Raw genomic sequence first — 18026 nt, forward strand, 5'->3', positions numbered from 1 at the left:
TATCTGCGGTACATCTCCTGTGTAACGTGTGCGCATCCCAAAAATATCTGTGACATCCAGTGTACTTTTTACGTAGACAGTGTACGCTGCGGACAGTGACATTAGCTGCACTACATCTCCTGTGTAACGTGTGCACATCCAAAAAAATATCAGTGAAATCCAGTGTACTTTTTACGTAGACGATGTCCGCTGCGGATAGTGACATTACCTGGGGTACATCTCCTGTGTAATGTTTCCACATCCAAAATACCTGTGACATTCCCTGTCATTTTCAAGCATATACAGTATAACATTTAATATAAAGAAGGCGAGCAGTAAGGAACAGGAAGTGGCCGTGATGCTGATGGTGCACGCAGAGGCCGTTGCCCTGGCCGTGTTGAAACTGTGCCTGCTGCCAGAGCACAAGAAAAACAATCATCCACGCTTCATGTCCCAGTTTGCAGGGCGGCGCAGGAAAACACTCTCGAAGTCAGACCAGTGCAACCAGGTGGTCAGTTGGATTGCAGCAGATAATGCTTCTAGTCGGTTAAGCACCACCCTGTCTTCCCCCAAGTCGAGTCTCAGTAGCCAAAAGTCCGGTCAACAGAATCCTCACCCTGATCCTCTTTTCCTCCCAGCATGGAGAGTCTTGTGGAACAAGTGATCCCACACTCGGACATTCCAAGGAGCTCTTTTCAGCACCATTCCTTCATTTGGGCCTCTCGACAAGCCCACTTGAAGAGGGACATAAGATCTTGTGCCCTGATTCCCAAACTCTTGAGCATCCACAGTCACAAGAAGATGACGGTGGTGAACGGCAATTAGTGTTTCACGAGGTGGATGATGATGATGAGACACAGTTGCCAAAAAGTTAACGGCAATTAGTGTCTCAAGAGGTTGATGATGAGGATGAGAGACAGTTGTGAATAACTGAAGTTGTTGTTAGGTCAACAAGTCAGGAGGATGAGCAGAGAGAGGAAGTGGAAGAGGAGGTGGTGGACGATGAAGTCACTGACCCAACCTGGGAAGGTGGCAAGCCAAGCGAGGACAGCAGTACAGAGGGGGAGGGATCCGCAGCACCCCAACAGGCTGGAAGAGGCAGTGGGGTGGCAAAAGGCCCACAACTGTTCCCAGAAGCACACCCTTGCAGAAATCTCCCTTGCCAAGGGGTAGGTGTTCCGCAGTCTGGCGCTTTTTTGAGGAAAGTGCAGATGACAAAAGAATTGTAATATGCAACCTGTGCCATACAAAAATGAGCAGGGGCGTGAACACTAGCAACCTCACCACCACCAGCATGATCCGCCACATGGCATCAAAGCACCGTAAAAGGTGGGCCGAATGCCTGGGTCCACAATCTGTGTCTGCGGGTCACACCACTGCCTCCTCTTCCCCTGTGTTACGTGCTGGCCAATCCCCTGTCGAAGGCGCAGGCCCAGATGTCTCCCACCCTGCACCTGGACCTTCGAAAGCACCATCAGCGACCACATCCACTTCCGTGTCCCAGCACAGCGTACAAATATCCTTACCCCAGGCATTTAAATGCAAGCGCAAATACCCAGCCACCTACCCACAGGCCATAGCACTAAATGCGCAACTTTCCAAATTACTGGCCCTGGAAATGTTGCCCTTTAGGTTTGTGGACACTGAGGCCTTCCGCAGCCTGATGTCAGCGGCCATCCATCGTTACGCAGTTCCCAGCCGCCACTATTTTTCATTGTGTGCCGTGCCCGCCTTACACCAATATGTGTCCCGTAACATCATCCGTGCCCTGACCAACGCAGTTACTGGGAAGGTCCACTTAACCACTGACACATGGACAAGTGCTTTCGGCCAGGGACGCTACATTTCCCTGACAGCACACTGGGTGAACGTTGTGGAGGCCGGGAGCGAGTCGTACCCTGGGATGACACAGATGCTACCGACGCCAAGGATTGTGGGCCCTAATTTCATCAGGGTTTCTGCCACCACCTATGTTAGTCGCTCCAACCCCCACTTCTCCTCCTCCGCCTCCTCCTCCACTTCCACCTCAGAATTATCTTCTTGCAGCATCTCTCAGCCATCAGTCGGTAGCTGGAAGCAGTGTAACACTGCAGTGGGGAAGCGTCAATAGGCCGTGCTTAAAGGGTTTCTGTCATCAGAAATAACGTTATGTAGCTGACTGACATTAGCGATGTGCGAATGTCAGCAGTACATAACAGTATGCTTTATAACTCCCTGCCTGCCGCCGTTCTCTTAAAATAAAGACTTTCTTCTCATCGTCACGTAAATCCCGCGCCTGCGCCGTCCCGTTTAGTATTCGCCGCAGGCACTGTGAGTGAAGGACGCGCTCCTGCTGCCGGTTTACTCACTGCGCATGCGCCGAAGGAAGGAATCCGGCATCAGGAGCGCATCCTTCACGCACTGCGCCTGTGCCGAATACCAAACAGTACGGCGCAGGTGCGGGATTTACGTGACGATGAGAAGAACTCGACAGTCAATCAACGGGACCTGGGCGTGCCAAAGGGTGAGTAGACCGAGAGCCTCTAGGTGCTGAAGCAACGCCCCATTATCACCTAGAGCAGGGGTGGGCAATTATTTTTTCGATGGGGCCACATGAGAAACTGAAAATATTTTGGAGGGCCGGGCCAAAAGGCTAAACTCAATACTGCATAAAATCAATTGTATTTCTTTATAAAAAGCAGTAAATATCATTGTTGGACAACTGGTACGAGTACTTGTTATAGTTAAACAATGAAAAAGTGAGGTTGCCTTACAAGAAAAAAATTTAAATTTATTAAACAAAATTTCCCAAAACAATGAACATTTTTCACTATTTGTGACTCATATTAGTGAAAGCCATTGTCCCCCTGTGAATCCAGCCATTGTCCCCTGTGAATCCAGCCATTGTCCCCCTGTGAATCCAGCCATTGTCCAATGTGAATCCAGCCATTGTCCCCTGTGAATCCAGCCATTGTCCCCTGTGAATCCAGCCATTGTCCCCTGTGAATCCAGCCATTGTCCCCTGTGAATCCAGCCATTGTCCCCTGTGAATCCAGCCATTGTCCCCCTGTGAATCCAGCCATTGTCCCCCTGTGAATCCAGCCATTGTCCCCCTGTGAATCCAGCCATTGTCCCCTGTGAATCCAGCCATTGTCCCCTGTGAATCCAGCCATTGTCCCCCTGTGAATCCAGCCATTGTCCCCCTGTGAATCCAGCCATTGTCCCCTGTGAATCCAGCCATTGTCCCCTGTGAATCCAGCCATTGTCCCCCTGTGAATCCAGCCATTGTCCCCCTGTGAATCCAGCCATTGTCCCCCTGTGAATCCAGCCATTGTCCCCTGTGAATCCAGCCATTGTCCCCTGTGAATCCAGCCATTGTCCCCTGTGAATCCAGCCATTGTCCCCTGTGAATCCAGCCATTGTCCCCCTGTGAATCCAGCCATTGTCCCCCTGTGAATCCAGCAATTGTCCCACTGTGAATCCAGCCATTGTCCCCATGTGAATCCAGCCATTGTCCCCTGTGAATCCAGCCATTGTCCCCCTGTGAATCCAGCCATTGTCCCCTGTGAATCCAGCCATTGTCCCCTGTGAATCCAGCCATTGTCCCCTTGTGTACAGAACACCCCCCCCCCCCCTTACAATAGTACACACCCCTCCCCCCCCCCCTTGCCTTTAGAAACGTAATGCTCAGAGATGATCAGCCATGTGTTAGTCACACTGACTACACACAGCACAGGGGGAGGCGGCCGCAGCTTCATGCTTGTCGGCTCTGTGACTGTCAGTGTCAGACAGTCACAGCCGATACTATGAGAGCCGCGGGCGCTGCGCTGTTACAGAGAAGGGAATAATTGCGGCCGGCCGGGTCCCGGGTACGGCTCGCACGAGGCACCCCCCCCCCTGCTGTGTCTTACCTAGACAGTACTGCCGCTGACGCTGCCTCCCTGCCACCGCGCCATGCCACACGCAGCACGCCGAGTCGGAAGTCCTCTTCATTCGCGGAGGAGGGGTATCGTTGCTTGGCACGCCTCTGGCTCCGCCCGGGGGCCGGATTAAAAGGTCCGCCGGGCCGTATACGGCCCGCGGGCCGTAGTTTGCCCAGGTCTGACCTAGAGGCTCATTAGCATATTTTAAAAGTCTTTATTTTAAGAGAATGGCGGCGGGCAGGGAGTTATAAAGCATACTGTTATGTACTGCTGACATTAGCACATCGCTAATGTCAGTCAGCTACATAACATTATTTCTGATGACAGAAACCCTTTAAGCTGATCTGCTTAGGTGACAAACAGCACACCACCGCAGAGCTGTGGCAGGGGATAAAAGACTAGACTGAGCTGTGGCTCTCGCCACTCAACCTAGAACCAGGCATGGTTGTGTCTGATAAATAGCCGTAACCTGGTGGCGGCTTTGGAGCTCGGCAAGCTCACACATCCCATGCCTAGCCCACGTCTTCAACTTAGTGGTTCAGCGGTTTCTCAAAACCTACCCCAATTTGCCTGAGCTACTGGTGAAGGTGCGTCGCGTGTGTGCCCATTTCCGCAAGTCATCGTCAGCTTCCGCCGGTCTGTCAACGCTGCAGCAGTGCTTACAATTGCCAGCTCATCGACTGTTGTGCGACGTGAGCACGGGCTGGAACTCCACGTTCCACATGTTGGCCAGGCTTTGTGAGCAGCAGGGGGCAGTAGTGGAATACCAGCTGCAACATGGTCGTCACCTTTCCAGTCAGCTTCCGCTCTTCACAAGCGATGAGTGGGCATGGATGTCTGACCTCTGTTAGGTTTTAAGAAACTTTGAGGAATCAACAAAGATCGTGAGCGGCGATAACGCTATTATCAGCGTCACCATCCCACTTCTGTGTCTCCTGAAACGCTCGCTGCTCACAATTAAGGCCGACGCTTTGCATGTGGAAGAGGTGGAAATGGGGGAAGCATTACACAGGGTAAAAGCCAGACCACCCTCCGTTCGTCTTTTCAGCGCAAATTGGATGATGAGGAGGAGGAGGAGGAGCAGGAGACGGTTGCCTCCGCTAGAGAGGGTAGTACCAATGGAAGTTTAATTCCATCTGTTCAGTGTGGATGGGCAGAAGAGGAGGAAGAGGATGAGGAGATTGAGAGTCATCCTCCTAATGACAGCGAAGTCTTGCCTGTTGGGAGTCTGGCACACATGGCTGACTTAATGTTAGGCTGCCTTTCCCATGACCCATGCATTTTGGACAACACCAATTACAGGTTGTTCACCCTTCTCGACCCCCGCCACAAAGAGAACTTCTCATCTCTTCATTCCGGTGGTTGAGATGACGAGCAAAATAGTGCAATACCAGAAGGTCCTTGTGGCAAAATTGCTCCAAAAATTTCCAGCTGACAACGCTGGCAGCAGAGTATGTAGTTCCTTGGGCAACCGAGGAGGGGAGACGAGGGGAACACACAGTAGTTCCAACAGAGGCAGGGCAACATTCTCCAAAGCTTGGGACAGTTTCACGACACCCCGCCAGCACCCTCACCCAGATGCGCGGCCTAGCGTCATAAGGAGGGAAACATTTTGGAAGATGGTGAACGTAGCAGATGGAGTACGTAGCAGACCATGTCAGCGTCCTCAATGATCCCTCTGTGCCTTACAACTACTGGGTGTCCAAGCTGGACACGTGGCACGAACTGGCGCTCTACGCCTTGGAGGTGCTGGCCTGCCCTGCCTCCAGCGTTTTGTCAGAGCGGGTATTTAGTGCTGCTGGGGGCATAATAACTGATAAGCGCATCCGCCTGTCAACTGAAAATGCTGACAGGTTGACTCTTATAAAAATGAACAAGGCCTGGATTGCCCCTGACTTCTTTACTCTACCAAAAGACAGCGGCTGAACATAAAGGCACTTTAAATGTGTTTTTATAATGTACTGAATACACTGTATTCCCATGCACTCCTTCCACCACAAAAAAGGGTATATGGTTCAATCTTGCTTTTCTCGTCCTCCTCCTCTTTCATCATATCAACATGCTTATTAGTCTGCCCTTGCTCCTAATTTTGTAGAGGGTCAGCTCACCTGCAGGCCCTCACATATAGTGTTTTAGGGTGTCAGCTCACCAGCAGGCCCTCACCTACAATCTTTTAGAGGGCCAGCTCACCTGCAGGCCCTCGCATATAATATTTTTGAGGGTCAGCTCACCAGCAGGCCCTCAACTATTTTTTTTTTGAGGGGACGGCTCACCAGCAGGCCCTCGCATATAAATGTTTTAGATGGTCAGATCAGCAGCAGGCACTTGCCCCTTATGTTTTAGAGGGTCAGCTCAGCAGCAGACCCTCACCCCTAATGTTTTAGATGGTCAGATCAGCAGCAGGCCCTCGCTCCTAATGTTTTAGAGGGTCAGCTCAGCAGCAGACCCTCACCCCTAATGTTTTAGAGGGTCAGCTCAGCAGCAGACCCTCACCCCTAAAGTTTTAGATGGTCAGATCAGCAGCTGGCCCTCGCCCCTATTGTTTTAGAGGGTCACCAGCAGGCCCTTGCTCCTAATGTTTTTGAGGGTCACCAGCAGGCCATCAATCATACTTTTTCAAGAGTGTATGATGCCCTTCTTTATGTGTAATAAAGGGTGTATTGGAGTGCCGGTTCCTTGTAATTTTTGGAAGTCCTTTTACTTAGTGTATAGCCTTTATGAACAATTGTACCACAATGTGAATGAGGCCCTCCCTTATGTGATATACAGGTTGTATCGGAGTGCCTCTTCCTTGTAATTTTTGGCAACACTTGCACTTTATATACAAGTAAACATACAGGAAAGAATGTTTCCTAACAATTTATCCTCTAAAATCGATTTCATCTTCGGTTTTGTGCGTATTATTGTCAGTTTGTAATAGTCGCGTACTGCTCGGACAACATCGTTCACAGCAGCGACCTGGGAGTCTAAGATGCATCCAGACATCCTCCCCATGCTGTTCCCGAACCATTTTGGTGGTATTTCCATCAATTTCTGACCTTTTCTTATGAACCAGACACCCTACCCTCTTCAGAGCAGGGGGTGCCTGGTTTAATGCTCGGGTTCTCCCATTGACTTCCATTGTGCTCGGGTGCTCGGTAGAGCACCCTAGCATCCCGAGGTGTTCGACCTGAGCACTTTGGTGCTCGATCAACACCATTAGCCACCTGTCCATATGTAACAGCTGGGCATTTACACTTTTCTGACATGTCTGTTCTAGATTATGCTGGGTAAAATATGGAGTATCTATTGGTTTACATCTTAGCTGTAAGGTAAAATATGTATCACTCAGAAAACCTGGGGGAGGAAAACCCTGAAAGGAATTCCCAGAATTTATTAAGTGCTGATTCTCCCACACACTTTACAAAGAGCAGCATCCTCCTTCATTACTTTATCTATTGTTGATGCCACTTACAGTGCATTCAGAAAATCTTCAGACCCTTTCACTTTTTTTCACATTTTGTTATGTTGTGGTCTTGTGCTAAAATCTTCACTAAATACCCCATGATGAGAAAGTGAAAACAGCATTTTAGAAATTTCTGCTAATTTATTAAAAAGGAATAAGTAAATTTTTATGGACACAAGTACTCAAACCCTTTGCTATGTCACTTGAAATTTAGCTCTATTGGCCTCTCATTTCTCTTGATCATCTTTGAGATATTTATACTAGGGTTGCTCTGAGTATCAAACTTTTAATACCCAAACGATACTTTTTCACCCGCATCGATACGATACCGGGATTTGCTTTTTTTCAATACTAGGCTGCACTGCTTGGTATCTCTTCTCATTAGAGAACGTGGTGCGCGCCATATGCCACATTCTCATCAGCAGCACAGAGGAGAAGAAGGGAATCCCTCCCTCCCCATTGTGACATGACCGCCACTGCCACAAATTAAAACATTAAAGGGCTTCTGTCTCCCCCCTAAAGTCATAATTTTTTTTTGGGCTCCTTAAAATCCTTATGCTGCGATTTATCAATATATAGGGCTCTTACTCATTTTCGTTCAGTAGTTTCTTTAAAAAATGGACTTTTATAATATGTAAATTACCTCTCTACCAGCAAGTAGGGCGGCTACTTGCTGCTAGCAGCCGCATCCTCCTTTCATAATGACGCCCCCTCCTCATGTTGATTGACAGGGCCAGCGAACGCGCTCGTCCTCTGGCTGGCCCTGTCTGCGTTTTAAATCTCGCACCTTCGCCGTACCGGTCTTCAGTCGGCGCAGGCGCACTGATAGGAGGACGCTCGCTCGGTCGCTCCTTCCTCAATGCGCCTGCGCCGATGACGTCACATCTACACCCGGCGCAGGCGCACTGAGGAAGGAGCGGCCGAGCGAGCGTCCTCCTATCAGTGCGCCTGCGCCGACTGAAGACCGGTACGGCGAAGGTGCGAGATTTAAAACGCAGACAGGGCCAGCCAGAGGACGAGGGGGCGTCATTATGAAAGGAGGATGCGGCTGCTACCAGCAAGTAGCCGCCCTACTTGCTGGTAGCGAGGTAATTTACATATTATAAAAGTCAATTTTTTTAAGAAACTACTGAACGAAAATGAGTAAGAGCCCTATATATTGATAAATCGCAGCATAAGGATTTTAAGGAGCCCAAAAAAAAATTAGGACTTTAGGGGGGTGACAGAAGCCCTTTAACCACCTCAGCCCCCATGGCTTAAACACCCTGAAAGACCAGGCCACTTTTTACACTTCTGACCTACCCTACTTTCACCGTTTATTGCTCGGTCATGCAACTTACCACCCAAATGAATTTTACCTCCTTTTCTTCTCACTAATAGAGCTTTCATTTGGTGGTATTTTATTACTGCTGACATTTTTACTTTTTTTTGTTATTAATCGAAATTTAAAGATTTTTTTGCAAAAAAATGACATTTTTCAGTTGTAAAATTTTGCAAAAAAAACGACATCCATATATAAATTTTGCTCTAACTTTATTGTTCTACATGTCTTTGATAAAAAAAAAAAATGTTTGGGTAAAAAAAAAAAATGGTTTGGGTAAAAGTTATAGCGTTTACAAACTATGGTACAAAAATGTGAATTTCCGCTTTTTGAAGCAGCTCTGACTTTCTGAGCACCTGTCATGTTTCCTGAGGTTCTACAATGGCCAGACAGTACAAACACCCCACAAATGACCCCATTTCGGAAAGTAGACACCCTAAGGTATTCGCTGATGGACATAGTGAGTTCATAGAACTTTTTATTTTTTGTCACAAGTTAGCGGAAAATGATGATTTTTTTTTTTGATTTTTTTTCTTACAAAGTCTCATATTCCACTAACTTGTGACAAAAAATAAAAACTTCCATGAACTCACTATGCCCATCAGCGAATACCTTGGGGTGTCTTCTTTCCAAAATGGGGTCACTTGTGGGGTAGTTATTCTGCCCTGGCATTCTAGGGGCCCAAATGTGTGGTAAGGAGTTTGAAATCAAATTCTGTAAAAAATGACCAGTGAAATCCGAAAGGTGCTCTTTGGAATGTGGGCCCCTTTGCCCACCTAGGCTGCAAAAAAGTGCCACACATGTGGTATCGCCATACTCAGTAGAAGTTGGGGAAATGTGTTTTGGGGTGTCATTTTACATATACCCATGCTGGGTGAGATAAATATCTTGGTCAAATGCCAACTTTGTATAAAAAAAATGGGAAAAGTTGTCTTTTGCCAAGATATTTATCTCACCCAGCATGGGTATATGTAAAATGACACCCCAAAACACATTCCCCAACTTCTCCTGAGTACGGAGATACCACATGTGTGACACTTTTTTGCAGCCTAGGTGGGCAAAGGGGCCCATATTCCAAAGAGCACCTTTCGGATTTCACTGGTCATTTTTTACACATTTTGATTTCAAACTCCTTACCACACATTTGGGCCCCTAGAATGCCAGGGCAGTATAACTACCCCACAAGTGACCCCATTTTGGAAAGAAGACACCCCCAGGTATTTCGTGATGGGCATAGTGAGTTCATGGAAGTTTTTATTTTTTGTCACAAGTTAGTGGAATATGAGACTTTGTAAGAAAAAAAAAAAAAAAAAAAATCATTATTTTCCGCTAACTTGTGACAAAAAATATAAAATTCTAGGAACTCGCCATGCCCCTCACGGAATACCTTCGGGTGTCTTCTTTCCAAAATGGGGTCACTTGTGGGGTAGTTATACTGCCCTGGCATTTTCCAGGGGCCCTAATGTGTGGTAAGTAGGTAAATGACCTGTGAAATCCGAAAGGTGCTCTTTGGAATGTGGGCCCCTTTGCCCACCTAGGCTGCAAAAAAGTGTCACACATGTGGTATCGCCGTATTCAGGAGAAGTTGGGCAATGTGTTTTGGGGTGTCATTTTACATATACCCATGCTGGGTGAGAGAAATATCTCGGCAAAAGACAACTTTTCCCATTTTTTTATACAAAGTTGGCATTTGACCAAGATATTTATCTCACCCAGCATGGGTATATGTAAAATGACACCCCAAAACACATTGCCCAACTTCTCCTGAGTACGGCGATACCAGATGTGTGACACTTTTTTGCAGCCTAGATGCGCAAAGGGGCCCACATTCCTTTTATGAGGGCATTTTTAGACATTTGGATCCCAGACTTCTCACGCTTTAGGGCCCCTAGAATGCCAGGGCAGTATAAATACCCCACATGTGACCCCATATTGGAAATAAGACACCCCCAGGTATTCAATGAGGGGCATGGCGAGTTCATAGAATTTTTTTTTTTTTGGCACAAGTTAGCGGAAATTGATTTTATTTATTTTTTTCTCACAAAGTCTCCCTTTCCGCTAACTTGGGACAAAAATTTCAATCTTTCATGGACTCAATATGCCCCTCACGGAATACCTTGGGGTGTCTTCTTTCCGAAATGGGGTCACATGTGGGGTATTTATACTGCCCTGGCATTCTAGGGGCCCTAAAGCGTGAGAAGAAGTCTGGAATATAAATCTCTAAAAAATTTTACGCATTTGGATTCCGTGAGGGGTATGGTGAGTTCATGTGAGATTTTATTTTTTGACACAAGTTAGTGGAATATGAGACTTTGTAAGAAAAAAAATAAAAATTCCGCTAACTTGGGCGAAAAAAATGTCTGAATAGAGCCTTACAGGGGGGTGATCAATGACAGGGGGGTGATCAATGACAGGGGGGTGATCAGGGAGTCTATATGGGGTGATCACCCCCCTGTCATTGATCACCCCCCTATAAGGCTCCATTCAGATGTCCGTATGTGTTTTGCGGATCCGATCCATGTATCCGTGGATCCGTAAAAATCATACGGACATCTGAATGCAGCCTGACAGGGGGGGTGATCAATGACAGGGGGGTGATCAGGGAGTCTATATGGGGTGATCACCCCCCTGGAAGGCTCCAGGGAGACGCCTGTATGTGTTTTGCGGATCCGATCCATCTATCAGTGGATCCGTAAAAATCATGCGGACGTCTGAATGGAGCTTTACAGGGGGGTGATCAATGACAGGGGGGTGATCAATGACAGGGGGGGTGATCAGGGAGTCTATATGGGGTGATCACCACAGTCATTGATCACGCCCCTGTAAGGCTCCATTCAGATGTCCGTATGCGTTTTGCGGATCCGATCCATCTATCAGTGGATCCGTAAAAATCATGCGGACGTCTGAATGGAGCTTTACAGGGGGGTAATCAATGACAGGGGGGTAATCAATGACAGGGGGGTGATCAGGGAGTCTATATGGGGTGATCACCACAGTCATTGATCACGCCCCTGTAAGGCTCCATTCAGACGTCCGTATGCGTTTTGCGGATCCGATCCATCTATCAGTGGATCTGTAAAAATCATGCGGACATCTGAATGGAGCTTTACAGGGGGGTAATCAATGACAGGGGGGTAATCAATGACAGGGGGGTAATCAATGACAGGGGGGTAATCAATGACAGGGGGGTGATCAATGACAGGGGGGTGATCAATGACAGGGGGGTGATCAATGACAGAGGGGTGATCAGGGAGTCTATATGGGGTGATCACCACAGTCATTGATCACGCCCCTGTAAGGCTCCATTCAGACGTCCGTATGCGTTTTGCGGATCCGATCCATCTATCAGTGGATCTGTAAAAATCATGCGGACATCTGAATGGAGCTTTACAGGGGGGTAATCAATGACAGGGGGATAATCAATGACAGGGGGGTGATCAGGGAGTCTATATGGGGTGATCACCACAGTCATTGATCACGCCCCTGTAAGGCTCCATTCAGACGTCCGTATGCGTTTTGCGGATCCGATCCATCTATCAGTGGATCCGTAAAAATCATGCGGACGTCTGAATAGAGCTTTACAGGGGGGTAATCAATGACAGGGGGGTGATCAGGGAGTCTATATGGGGTGATCAGGGGTGATCAAGGGTGATCAAGGGTGAATAAGGGGTTAATAAGTGACAGGGGCTGGGGGTGTAGTGTAGTGGTGCTTGGTGCAACATATTACTGAGCTACCTGTGTCCTCTGGTGGTCGATCCAAACAAAAGGCACCACCAGAGGACCAGGTAGCAGGTATATTAGACGCTGTTATCAAAACAGCGTCTAATATACCTGTTAGGGGTTAAAAAAATCACATCTCCAGCCTGCCAGCGAACGATCGCCGCTGGCAGGGTGGAGATCCACTCGCTTACCTTCCGATCCTGTGAACGCGCGCGCCTGTGTGCGCGCGTTCACAGGAAATCTCGCGTCTCGCGAGATGACGCGTATATGCGTGACTGTGCGCAGCGCTGCCACCTCCGGAACGCGAATCTGCGTTAGGCGGTCCGGAGGTGGTTAAGGGGAGGGTTCTCTGAAGCTGCCACTGCGCCACCAATGAAAATAATAAACCCCTAAATGCAGGAAGAGGCCTGCATCGCATCACTGACAGCAGCATAAAGGTAAGTATATGAGTTTATTGTTTTTATTATTTATAGTGTACTGTGGCAAGAAGGGGGGTGGGGGCCCTATATACTGGCACAATATGGGGGGGCACTATGGAGAAGAGGGGAAGCACTATGGGGGCCCTATATACTGGCACAATCAATATGGGGGCACTATGGAGAAGAGGGGAAGCACTAGGGTGGCCCTATATACTGGCACAACATGGGGGGGCACTATGGGGGCCCTATATACTGGCACATTATGGGGGGCACTATGGAGAAGAGGGGAAGGAGCACTATGGGAGCATCTACTGGGGGCCCTATGTACTGGCATGCATTATTGGAGGGCTCTATGGAGAAGTGGGGGGGGGGGCACTATAGGGGCATCTACTAGGGGCTTTATGACGCGGCTCCACCTGGCTCCTAACTTTTTTAGCTGGCTCCTAGATTCCAAGGAAATTTGTCAAGCCCTGATCTAACCCCTAAGGTTTCGGCACCTAAGGGCTTAAATCACTGGGTTCAGCTGTATCGCCATTCCCATTCATTGTGTACGAGTGCCAGCTGTATGATACAGCCGGCACCCACTTCGCATGCAGCCCACTCTATACATTTGCATTTAGGGGTTAGTTATTTTCATTGGTGGTGCAGTGGCCATCGGCTACTGGCCCCCCACTCAGTATTTTCATCGGGTATCAGAACAGCCTGGATGATACTGAAGCCATCCATGGTAATCTCTCTGCTGCTGTGTGCACAAAGCACAGCTCAGCAGGGACACTGTAAAATCCTATTCACCCGAATAGATCTCTAACAGGGTAATTAGGACAAGAGATCAAAAGATCCCAGGTTCCAGCCCCCTAAGGGGGCTAATAGTTATTAAATAAAAAGTTAAAATAAAGCCACCAAAATATTAAAAGTTTAAATCACCACCTTCCCCAATTTTACATAGAAAAATATATGAATAATAAAAAAAATAAACATATTAGGCATCGCTGCGTCTAAACAAAGTCAGAACTATTAAAATATTAAACAATATTGTTTAATATTTTAATAGTTCTGACTTTGTTTGATCGCAGCGATACCTAATATGTTTATTTTTCCTATGTAGGGAATGCTGTAACAGGAAGAAAAATTAACAACACACAATTCCCTATTTTTTTTGTCACCTTGTCCCCCCAAAAATAAGATAGGACTGTTCTATTATGTGCCGGAAGTTCTGAAAAATGTGGATTGCATTTTTCTTTCGTGTGGTATTGAATGGTATCAAATATCGCAATACTTTTCTATGGTATCGAAATCGAATCAAAATTTTGGTATGATGACAACCCTAATTCATATCTACCAGGCCAATATGCAGTAAAAGTAAGAGACAACAGTGAGATGGCAACCTGGCTGAGGAAGTAATAAGGTCTCAGGGTGCTCGGTAGAGAGAAGTTACCACTTACATCACTCATGAAATCTGGTGACCAAGCAATTTAAGGATTAGATGGGATCTGAACAATTATTTGGAAGGCAGCACAATAGTGCAATGTGTAGCAATGAGACTGTGTAACACTGGGGTCATGGGTTCAATATCAAAATGGCCAACATATGGAAGACTTTAAATCCGCAGTGTTTACTGCCCTTGGCATCTCAGTTTCCTCCCAGAGTTCAATAACATGGCAATAGGGCAGCTTCTTGGCAGAGTAATTAACCTTAGTGCCCCTGTCAATGTGTGTGGCAAGGAAATGTAATAGCACGTTTCTGCAGGCAGGGACTGAAGTAAAGCAATACGTTTCTTTATATAGGTTGCAAATGAATGAATGAATGACAGGTAGTTTCACATTCACTTATGTACGTGCAGATATAGTTGTTGAGGCCAAATGTCCAGAATCACGTTTAATGAGTTTTTTTTAAATAAATGCTCCTTTGTCCTGATATTTGCAACCTACTTGTTATGGTGCCCCCTGCTGGTCTTTGATGCAGTTCTTGATCCCAAATCAGGAGTGAATAAAAAAAACTGAAAGCAGTAGTATCTGTCCTAAAAAGGGGTTCTGCACTTTGTTTAAACTGATGATCTATCCTCTGGATAGATCATCAGCTTCTGATCGGCGGGGGTCCGACACCCGGGACCCCCGCCGATTAGCTGTTTGAGAAGGCAGCGGTGCTGCAGGAGCGCTGCGGCCTTCTCACTGTTTACCGCAGGCCCAGTGACGTCAAGACTAGTATCACTGGCCTGGGTGCGGCTAAGCTCTGTTCACTTGAATGGGCCAGCGGTAAACAGTGAGAAGGCTGCGGCGCTGCTGGAGCGCCGCTGCCTTCTCAAACAGCTGATCGGCGGGGGTCCCGGGTGTCGGACCCCCGCCGATCAGAAGCTGATGATCTATCCAGAGGATAGATCATCAGTTTAAACAAAGTGCAGAACCCCTTTAATACCATCTCTCCTTTTATGATCCACCCCTGATTATGGCTTAAAGGGGTTGTCTCATCTCAGACAATGGGGATATATCGCTAGGATATGCCCCTATTGTCATATAGGTGCGGGTCCCACCGCTGGGACCCACACCTATATTAGCAACAGAGCGATACGCCCCCATTGTGTGTGATGAGACAACCCCTTTAAAAACTGCACCAAAAATCCTGAATGTGTGGCAGCACCCTAACATTTATCTACCATGTCCAGTGTCAGTAGCTCAGTCCCAACACCTGGATCCTATTGTACACAGGTGGTGCTGGCAAAGTGTATTCTTCCTATCGTGTAGGCCAGCCAATATCGCTATGTTCGCATTTGAAGTTATGGCTTCCATTTGTAACAATACTCGGTCTGATGCGTTCTCTGATCCTCTGTAGCGCATGGCAAGAGCTGTTTTGTTTACATTCTCACACTGCTAGGCTGAGGCTCCCACCTAGCAGGGTTCCCGGTGACGTCACTGGCACTAATGGATGGTCTATAGCACTACCCTAGGTTGTTTTACAAGCTAGGGCAGCGATAAAGACTGCCCATTAGTGCCAGTGACACCACCGGGCTTACTGCTAGGCGGGAGCCTCCACCTAGCATAGCTATTCTGAGAACACGTACATCACTGGGAGTAAAAAAAAAAGCCCTTGCCCTGCACGATGCAGCACAGGGCAAGGGGGAGCAGTGGAGCATGAAATGCTGAATCAGTGAAGAAGGGGTTATATCCCCTTAAAGCAGGGCTAACATGTAAAGATGACCAATTTCTTTCCACTGCAACTAATAAGATCTTATAATGATTAAAGCTTACACCATAATTACAAAAAAGGCTTGATTGGCGTGTATTCTGGGTGTCATAACCACATATTATCTATAATGTGGACACACAAAAGGATTTCACAGCCTTGCAGCACGAGATTACTAAAGACAAAGTACTGATGTTAGAAATACTGTAGTAAAGGTTCAGGTAGGTAGGAGAAGCTGTGAGAGAGGAGTGGTATTACCGCACACAACGTCCGTCACTGTGGGCCATGTGACAAACCGCCTCACCGTGAATATGTTCCAGCACAGCGATGAGCCTGTTGCAGACATAGTTGGATTCCTTCTTTACACAGGCCGCGCCATAACATCATGAGTCATGTTAATCCCTGTCAAGAGACAGTATGGTCAGTGTTAAATCAGAGCTCATGTTCAACAATGTAATAAATGACACTACAGTATCACCCGCAAGTCAATACATGGGCAGCAGAGGGCGCCACCTGAGGGACACACAGCAAACTGGGTGCTGACTGTGTGAAAAGGTCTGCTGAATATATGCCCCCTCATATACGCAGCTGTATGGCCACATATTGCATGTGTCCGTCACTGACTACACAAAGAACGTATGCTGAGTATTTTTCAATGCAGTTCAGGCTATGGTACCGTAATGTATACTGTGCAGGCTAATGCCAAAATGTCACTCAAATGGTATACCTTTCAGTATTGAAGTCTATAGGCATACACCGTGATATAAAAAAAGCAGGTGTGAAAAAAATGCTGCAAAGTAAAGTGTTAATAGTTTATTTGTATCAATTAACAAAATGCAAAGTGAAAAGTGTAAAAAGAGAAATCTAAATCAAATCAATATTTGGTGTGACCGTCCTCTGCCTTCAGCTCTCAATCGATCCTTCTCGGTACACTTGCGCACAGTTTGTGAAGGACTTTTGCAGGGAGGTTCTTCCAAACTTCTTGTACAACTAATCACAGATCTTCTATGGTTGTAGTCTTGCTCGAATCCTTCTGTCTCTTCATGTAATCCCAGACTGGATGATGTTGAGATCCGAGCTCTCATGACTTCCAGGACTCCTTCTTCTTCTTTACACTGAAGATATGTCATCAATATCTGATGGGTGGGGGCCTGACTCCCACCACCCCCACTGATCAGCTGTTTGAAGAGACATGCTGCTGCCTCTTCCTAGGCCTGTGATGTCACGTTCATTGGTCACATGGCCTAGGCGCAGCTCAGTCCTATTGAAGGGAATGGAATACCAAGCACAGCCGCTATGCCCACCGGGGCGCTGTGGCCTCCGCTCTACGTAAGGTAAATATCTATGTGCTGCAATAACGAGCTCATGTACTAGTCAGTATCGGGTCACGGTTTGCCTTCAGCACTGGGACGCAGGATGTAATTATCACTCAATACCATCATCTCTATAGTTCTAAATCAAATACCCGTGTAATCGTCTACGAATGGGAGGGAATTTTTTGGCCGCCACTTCAATGTATGGTAAAATGTGAAGGTCGGCAATTAAACATGCCGCCACTATGTGGGGAATCCTGCTTGTGCCATTTTCCCGTTCTCTGCTTAGAAATACAACATAAATGATCAAACAGCACGGGAGGGGGATGTGCTTGTAGACCACATACATGAAAACTGCAAGGACGCCTCTGCCACAAAGAAGAAGCCGACTGACGGCACAACCAATTATTGAGCCTTTCTTCTAACACAGAAGACTTTTTGTGGTAAAAAAACGCCGTGTGTTTTAACCTCTTTTTGTTTGTGGAGAAGGCCTCCTGGGAGCGCCCCCTTCCATAGTAACTAATCACAGCTCAGCTTTTATTTTTTCCAGAGAAGTTTAAGAAATAAAAACGGAGCTGTGACTGGGTACTGTGGGAAACAAGGCCAGGTTATACTAGCATACAATCTGCGTATGAATCTTCTTTCCTGTAAGCCAACTGATAAAAACAGAGGCACATGGAGGTGGAGGACAGGCCCAACAAACTGTAACTCAAGCCCCTTAACGACTGTAAAAAAATTCTGAAATATGGC

At 47.2% G+C, this 18026-nt stretch overlaps 1 protein-coding gene across 1 annotated transcript in view; it reads right to left on the reverse strand.

Annotated features, from left to right (window-relative positions):
• Positions 1–18026, reverse strand: part of DNAJC4 (DnaJ heat shock protein family (Hsp40) member C4) — a 43233-nt gene that overhangs the window by 23741 nt on the left and 1466 nt on the right. Inside the window, exon 2 of the mRNA XM_040409941.1 lies at positions 16268–16365. Coding sequence (XP_040265875.1) covers positions 16268–16350 — 83 coding nt within the window. The 5' untranslated portion in view covers positions 16351–16365. The remainder of the gene's footprint in view (positions 1–16267; positions 16366–18026) is intronic.

The sequence above is a fragment of the Bufo bufo genome, chromosome 10 (assembly GCF_905171765.1).
Source record: "Bufo bufo chromosome 10, aBufBuf1.1, whole genome shotgun sequence".
NCBI lineage: Eukaryota > Metazoa > Chordata > Amphibia > Anura > Bufonidae > Bufo > Bufo bufo.